An 8,491-nucleotide genomic window follows, 5' to 3' on the forward strand; every position below is an offset into this window, starting at 1 on the left:
AGGTATCCTGAGAGTCCTGTGGGCTAGTCTAACAGGGTCCACTAGAAAGAGGGAGTTTAAATAGGGGGGACAGAGATGCAAAGACTAGAAAAGACAGATTCTGTGGAGAGTCGAGAGAGTGCAATCGCCATTACGAGATGGCGGTGACACCCGGCCCTGGCCCTAATGAACAAACAATAGACCACGTCTGCAAGTTGCAAAAGCACGCCAAACCACTGTCCAGCCTGGGGGCGTTACTGCCCAGTCCAGGGCGTCACACGGGGCAATGGGCAAGCAGCCAACCAGCTGAATACACGCAGCCATAAGGTGTATTTAAGCAGCACCATTCTGGAGGTTATCGTCTTCCTCTATTCATCATAATAAACGTTTACTGCAGAAGGATCCTAGTGTCTGCGTGCGCATTCTTGCTGGCGAGAAGTTCACGCGGATCACAACTGGTGCCTAAACCCCGGGACGCCGGGCAGCCTTTGATCGCCGGCCTTGTGAGGAGACCCCCTGCCGCTCTCGGGGCTGATTCGGAACTGCAGTACAAAAGGTACTTTCTGAGACTTGCTCGGTCTTAAAGAGATACGGCCCCATTTAACTCTACCAGTTGCTCTTACATTTCTTTTGATGGCTTCAGCGATTCTTCTTTTGGTATTCATTTTGCTTCCATAAAGACTGGTGCTAAAGTGTTTTTTCTCCATGGGACATCGTTAGACGGGCGTGTATAAGCCGTAGTGTCTCCTCCCTCCCTTTCTTTTTGGTGTGCTGTTGGGACGTTGTTAGTCAGTCGTACATAAGCCGCCTTGCCCGTCCCTGTGTCAGTTTCTCTCGTAGATAAGGGAGCAGCATGGGAGTTTCACATTCGGTGATCACAGCACTTCAGTCGCTTTTAAAACAACATGAATTAGAGCTTTCAAAAAGAACGTTAAAAAGGTTTATTATGGAAATTGATCGCATCGCTCCCTGGTTTGCATGTTCAGGGTTGCTGACGCTTGCTTCCTGGGATAAGCTAGAAGCTGATTTACGGAAGGCAGAAGAAAATGGAAAGCTAAAAGCTGGAGCTAGGTCATTGTGGATTTTAGTAAAATCTTGCTTAGAAGATGAGAGATGCCATCCATCTGTAGCAGCTGGCCAAAGGGTGTTAGAGGAATTACAAGACAGCATGTCAGAAACAGAACGGGAAAATAGGTTAAGGGCCCTTAAGAAAAAAGAAAAAAAGGACGTCTCTAAGAAAAAAGACCCTTCTGTGGATGTTAAAACCACAGAAGCGAAAAGTGAGGGAATAGATGCCCTGAGGGAGAAAGGTATAAAGGGAAATAAAAATCCAAAAAGAAAGCCTCTCTATCCGATAAGAGAATTGGAGGCTTTGGGGCTTCATAGCTCTGAATCTGACAAACTAAGTTCCTCCGAGGGGTCAGATTTAGACTGAGAAGCGGCTTGCTCCGAGGAGGAGAGGCGCCACCCTCAGGAACCACGGTTACCACCAAATCGAGAACAAAAGAGGGGAGGAGCTGAGATTCATGGGGCTTTCTCATTAACCCCTAAAGCTCCTCTGCCTTATGTTGAGAGACACAGTTTAGACTCCTTCTTTTCAAAAGGGGATAAAAAAAGGCTTTTACAAGCCTTCCCTGTATTGGAAGCTGCGGAAGGGGAACGTGTTTATGCACCGGTAGAATATCCTCTTGTTAAAGAACTAGCAGAGTCAGTTAACAAATACGGGGTAGATGCCAACTTTACAATTTTGCAGCTTGAAACACTTGCTAGCATGGCCATGACTCCAAAGGATTGGCAAAGTACTATAGAAGCTGCTCTCCCTAATATGGGACAGTACTTAGAATGGAAAGCCTTTTGGTATGATGCTTCCCAAACTCAGGCAAGGGCCAATGCCTATGCAGAAGACAATCAGCAGCAATGGACCTTTGATTTGCTAACGGAGCAAGGCCAGTTTGTTCATAATCAGACAAATTATGACTGGGGGGTATATGGTCAGATCTCTGCTGCCGCTATTAAGGCATGGAAAGCCCTTTCAAAGAAGGGCGAGGCCAATGGACACCTGACAAAGATTATACAAGGCCCTCAGGAGTCATTCTCAGAATTTGTGGCCAGAATGACAGAAGCAGCAGGTAGAATATTTGGAGATCCGGAGCGAGTTAGGCCAATGATAGAACAGCTGGTATATGAAAATGCTTCCCCAGAATGTAAGAAAGTCATTACTCCTAGAAGGAACAAAGGGCTAACAGATTGGATAAAAGTTTGCCGAGGACTCAGAGGCCCACTTACCAATGCCGGCCTGGCGGCAGCCATAATACAAACCAAGAACCGCCCAAGTTCTGGAAACAATAAAGTTTGTTTTAATTGTGGCAAAATGGGCCATTTTAAAAAAGATTGTCATGTGTCTGCACAAAAGAAAGTTCCTGGACTTTGCCCTAAGTGTAAAAAAGGCAATCACTGGGCTAGTGAATGCCGTTCAGTTAGAGATATTCAGGGAGAGCTTATCCAGCATGAAACCCCCCTAACGAGAGAGATAAAAATATTCCAAAAAACAGATTTCAGGGCCCCAAGTCTCAGGGCCCCAACAAACATGGGACACAGGCAGACAACAGGAGGGTTTATCCAGCTGCAGAGCAACAAGAGGATCAGCAGGCCTGGACCTCCTTTCCACCTCCCAATTCTTATTAATGCCACACATGGGGGTGCAACCTGTCCCAGTGGAGTTTGAAGGCCCCCTGCCTGAAGGAAGTGTCGGTCTTATTTTAGGTCGCTCCTCTCTCACTTTAAAAGGACTTATGGTCCATCCTGGAATATTAGATCAGGATTTTATGGGTCAGCTCCAGGTGCTTTGCTCCTGCCCCCAAGGCATATTTTCTATTTCTCCTGGAGATAGGATTGCTGAATTAGTCCTCCTCCCAAGCCTTCATGATTGTTTTCCATCTACCAGGACACCAAGGGGCGCAAAAGGACTCGGTTCCACAGGAAAAGATTTTACTCATTTGGTAGTTGATCTTAAAACTAGACCTACCCTACAGCTGCAGATAGAAGGAAAAAGTTTTACTGGTATTTTGGACACAGGGGCTGATAAAAGCATCATCTCTTCCACCTGGTGGCCTAAGGTGTGGCCTGTTACACAATCATCCCACTCCTTACAAGGATTGGGATATGAGGCCAGCCCTACAGTTAGTTCACATTCTTTAATGTGGCAAGCACGGGAAGGTCAAACAGGAAGTTTCATACCATATGTTCTTCCTCTCCCTGTCAATCTCTGGGGAAGAGATATTTTGCAGGATTTAGGATTAGCATTGACCAATGAGTACTCTCAACAAGCGGTTGATATAATGAAAAGGATGGGTTATAAGGAAGGAAAAGGCCTTGGTAAACAGGAACAAGGGAGATTACACCCGATTTCACAGGAAAATAATACAGGGAAACAAGGCCTGGGTTTTCATTAGCTGCCATTGAGGGTTCCATGCCCATATCTTGGCTCACAGAGGAAGCCATATGGGTTCCTCAATGGCCCCTTTCCTCTGAAAAGCTAGAAGCCGCTACAAGGCTGGTTAAAGAACAGGTATAGCTTGGTCATTTGGAACCATCTACTTCCCCTGGAATACACCTATTTTTGTTATAAAAAAGAAATCAGGAAAATGGAGGCTTCTCCATGACTTGAGGGCTATTAATGCACAGATACGATTATTTGGAACAGTGCAACGAAGCTTGCCTCTGCTTTCAGCCCTGCCTAAGCAATGGAGAATTATAATAATAGACATCAAGGATTGTTTTTTCTCCATTCCATTGTGCCCATGAGACAGACAGAGATTTGCCTTTACCCTACCTGCTGTTAATCACCGTGAGCCAGACCAAAGATATCAGTGGATTGTTCTACCTCAAGGCATGGCTAATAGCCCCACCATGTGTCAATTGTATGTACAGATGGCTCTTGAACCAGTTAGACAGCAATTTCTTTCCTTGTTACTGATCCACTATATGGATGATATTCTCTTGTGCCATGAGGAGTTAGGCATATTGCAAGATGCGTATCCTTCGTTGCAAAAAAACCCTGCAACAATGGGGATTGCATATAGCCACTGAAAAGGTCCAAATTTCAGAAGTAGATTCCTTTCTAGGAACTGTTATTTACCCAGAACGAATAGTTCCTCAGAAAATAGAAATTCGCAGGGATCATGTGCATACCTTAAATGATTTTCAAAAATTATTAGGTGATATAAATTGGCTTAGGCCATTTTTAAAGATTCCTTCTGCTGAATTAAAACCCCTATTTGGTATTTTGGAAGGGGATGCTCATATTTCTTCACCCAGAGCCTTAACACCGGCTGCAAGCCGCACCCTACAAGTGGTAGAAGACGCTTTACAAGATGCCCAATTAAAACGTGTAGATGAAACTAAGACCTTTGACCTGTGTGTCATTAAAACTAAACATTTACCAACTGCTGTATTATGGCAAGATGGACCCTTATTGTGGGTTCATCCCAATGCTTCTCCTGCAAAAATTATTGAATGGTATCCAGATGCAGTTGCTCAACTTGCACTTTGTGGGCTAAAAGCAGCCATTACATACTTTGGAAAGGAGCCAAAGTCCTTAATAGTGCCTTATACAGCTCATCAAGTTCAGGTATTAACTGCTACCTCTGATACTTGGGCGGTGCTAGTTACCTCCTTTAGTGGTTTGATTGACAATCATTACCCTAGACACCCTGTTTTGCAATTTGCTTTAACTCAAGAGGTAGTCTTCCCGCATGTAACATCCCAGGAACCACTTCGGGATGGATTGGTAGTGTATACAGATGGATCAAAAACAGGAGTAGGAGCTTATGTAGTTAATAATAAAGTTGTTTCTAAACAATATCATGAAGCCTCGCCCCAAATTGTGGAATGTCTAGTGGTATTAGAAGTTTTGGAAAATTTTTTGGGTCCTTTAAACATTGTTTCAGATTCCTGTTATGTGGTTAATGCAACAAAGATTTTGGAGGCTGCTGGGTTAATTAAAGCATCTAGCAAGCTTGCAAAAAGTTTTCAAAGGATTCAGTTTGCCTTAATTACCAGAAGATCCCCTGTTTTTATTACACATATTAGGGCTCATTCTGGTCTACTGGGGCCCATGTCCCATGGAAATGACCTGGCAGACCGAGCCACAAAGATGATTGCATTTGCCCTCCTTTCAAATTTAGAATTGGCTAAGGAGTTTCATAAAAAATTTCATGTTACAGCTGAGACATTGCGTCATCGATTTGACATAACTAGAAAGGAAGCTAGAGATATTGTTACCCAATGTCAAAATTGTTGTCAGTTTTTACCTGTGCCTCATGTTGGGATTAATCCCAGAGGAATCCATCCTCTATAGATGTGGCAAATGGATGTTACTCACATGTCATCTTTTGGCAAACTACAATATTTACATGTTTCCATTGATACTTGCTCTGGAGTTATGTTTGCTTCTCCCCTGACTGAAGAAAAGGCAGCCCATGTTATTCAACATTGCTTGGAGGCATGGAGTGCCTGGGGAAAGCCCAAAATTCTAAAAACTGATAATGGGCCAGCCTATACTTCTCAAAAATTTGGACAGTTTTGTCATCAAATGGGAGTGACCCATCTAAAGGGTCTCCCATATAACCCTCAGGGACAAGGTAACATTGAACATGCTCATCGCACTCTAAAATCCTATTTAATAAAACAAAAAGGGGGAGTCCAGGAGGCTCTGCCCTCAGTGCCACCAGTGACTGTTTCTTTGGCACTCTTTACTCTCAATTTTTTAAATTTGGACAGTCAGGGCCACTCGGCGGCTGATCGCCACTGCTTAGAACCTGATAGGCCTAAGGAAATGGTCAAATGGAAGGATGTCTTGACTGGTCAGTGGAAAGGCCCAGATCCTATTTTAATAAGATCCAGGGAAGCTGTCTGTGTTTTCCCACAGGAAGAAAACAATCCATTCTGGATACCGGAGCGCCTCACGTGAAAGCTCACAGCAGCTGAAGATGATCCTCCAACGAATATACCTGCAACTAATTCCAGTTCTTGCTTGGATCCTTCTAAATCGGGTTCCTAGTATTGTGGGGGTACAACGTTGGGCCATTTTGTCTGCATTCCCGAAGCCTATGCCGTTCAGACATAATTCATCGACTTTCCCAAAATTCTTCTCGTCCAATAAAGATTTAGGCCTGCCTTATCTGCCTGATGATGAGACTGAGGCATCATTAGGGGAAAGCCATGACTTTCCAGAAGCTGGCTCCCTTTGCTTTCAAATTGAGGATTCCGTAGGAGACTGTGTTTGGCTTACCAAAAGGATTCTTGGGTCATTTGGCTATAAGGATTGCGATTGGGAAGTTATGTCCCAAAAGGAAAGGGATAGTAAGGACGCCATCGATATCCATTATACCTTTTCGCATAAGGTCACCTGGATAAACGCTTCCTTTTTAGGACCAAATTTTTTAGATATAGATAGACCTCTTCAACCTAGGGTGGCCCCTTCATGTGCATGGGAGGATGATGGGACCATCCCTCCATGGTCCGACTGTCAGTCGTGCTTTACTCGATGGGCTGACAAAAATAAAACTTTTTCTTTTTCCCCAAATATGTTGATGGATCCTACAAAAAGTATGGTAATGAGAAAGGGGCTCTTTATACAACATCGAGATATGGTCCCTTTTTATAAATGGATACTTTGTGGGACAAATGGTAGTTGTATGGTCCTCAATCCTCTGGGATTCATTAGTGGCGCTACTGTAGGGAAATCGATCGTCATGGGTGCCATAAATGGTACTGAGTTAAAAAAAAAAGTTATGGAAATGGAAAATGTGTCAAGGCAGATTACCCATTGGAATAAAACCATTACAAATCAGATGACTTTTCCACCTAGTCCTGTCTATGTTTATCCTCCTTTCTTACTTGTTTTGTCCAATAATTCTTTTAGAAATTGTACCAATGAGACATGCTGGATGTCGCAATGTTGGAATGCCAGGCGTTACACTCGTGCCCTGGTTGTTAGAGTCCCGCAGTGGATCCCAATCCCTGTGGAGACTCCATCCACCCTCTCCCTGTTTAGACAGAAGAGAGATTTTGGCATCACCGCAGCCATTGTTACTGCCATCGCTGTCAGTGCAGCTGCTGCCACTGCAGCCGGCTTGGCAATGGCAAATTCAGTCCAAACAAGCACAACAGTAAATCAATTGTCAGCAGGTGTGGCTGAAGCCATGAACCTTCATGTATCTGCTAGCACACAATTAAAAGGTGGATTGATGATTCTTAACCAGCGTCTGGATCTTATGGAAGAAAGAATAGATATTTTATTTCAATTGGCTCAATTAAGATGTGAGAGAAAAATAGGAGCACTCTGTATTACCAGTGTACAATATGAAAATTTTACCCGAGCCGCTAATCTGTCCAGGAAATTGTCCTTATATCTTGCAGGAAACTGGTCAGAAGGATTTGAAGAAATGCTTGAAGAGCTAAGGGCAGCGGTGGTGACCATTAATTCTACTCGAGTGGATTTATCGCTCACAGATGGCTTATTATCCTGGGCTTCTTCCACCTTTTCTTATTTTAAGGAATGGGTGGGTGTTGGAATGTTTGGTGCAGCCCTATGTTGCGGCTTAGTGTTCTTACTCTGGTTGGTCTGCAAGCTCAAAGCCCAACAACAACATGACAAGGTCGTGATCGCACAAGCACTTGTGGCCTTGGAACAAGGATCATCTTCCAAAATTTGGTTATCCATGTTAAAAAATTAAAACAGACTGTGACACTCAGTCGATGCACCTCAGGGGTTTTACCCATTGCACTGAGTCAATGAGTGATCCAAGTCACAATGTTGCCTTTGCCTAAGTGGCTGTGGTACCAAGATAGGTGAATGACAGCCATTGCACTCCCTGGAATTTTATTCCATTGCACGGGAATGGGTGTCACCTCCATTTTTATTCTTCTCCCTTAGCCCCTGCACCCAGAGGACTTGTCTCCATTGCACCTGGTGGGGTAAGGGAGTAATCTAAAGCTCTTGATCGCTTACTCCCCAAAGAAGGAGTTCGCTTGATCGAGCTTAGGGCTTCCTTGTGCCGGGCTTACAATGCTTTGAGGCAGTTTTCAATTATTAAAACAAAAAGGGGGAGATGTGGAGAGTGGAGAGAGTGCAATCGCCATTACGAGATGGCCCTGACACCCGGCCCTGGCCCTAATGAACAAACAATAGACCATGTCTGCAAGTTGCAAAAGCGCGCCAAGCCACTGTCCAGCCTGGGGGCGTTACTGCCCAGTCCAGGGCGTCACAGGGGCAATGGGCAAGCAGCCAACCATCGGAGTACACGCCGCCATAAGGTGTTTTTAAGCAGCACCATTCTGGAGGTTATCGTCTTCCTCTATTCATCATAATAAACGTTTACTGCAGAAGGATCCTAGTGTCTGCGTGTGTGTTCTTGCTGGCGAGAAGTTCGGATCACATGGTTTGTTTCCAAGTTCGGGCTATTAGAAATAATGCTGCTACAAACATGATTTGGCAAATGTCCTTAAT

At 44.3% G+C, this 8,491-nt stretch overlaps 1 protein-coding gene across 1 annotated transcript; it reads left to right on the top strand.

The window, feature by feature from the left end:
• Window positions 1-322: 322 nt before the first annotated feature.
• On the top strand, window positions 323-8,017 carry LOC132651748 (uncharacterized). The gene is made up of 2 exons (XM_060376833.1): window positions 323-535; window positions 5,909-8,017. The coding sequence occupies exon 2, from the start codon at window positions 5,970-5,972 to the stop codon at window positions 7,716-7,718; it is 1,749 nt and encodes a 582-aa protein (XP_060232816.1). The 5' UTR covers window positions 323-535; window positions 5,909-5,969; the 3' UTR covers window positions 7,719-8,017.
• The last annotated feature ends 474 nt before the right edge of the window (window positions 8,018-8,491 follow it).

This window comes from Meriones unguiculatus (assembly GCF_030254825.1).
Source record: "Meriones unguiculatus strain TT.TT164.6M chromosome Y unlocalized genomic scaffold, Bangor_MerUng_6.1 ChrY_unordered_Scaffold_25, whole genome shotgun sequence".
Lineage (NCBI taxonomy): Eukaryota > Metazoa > Chordata > Mammalia > Rodentia > Muridae > Meriones > Meriones unguiculatus.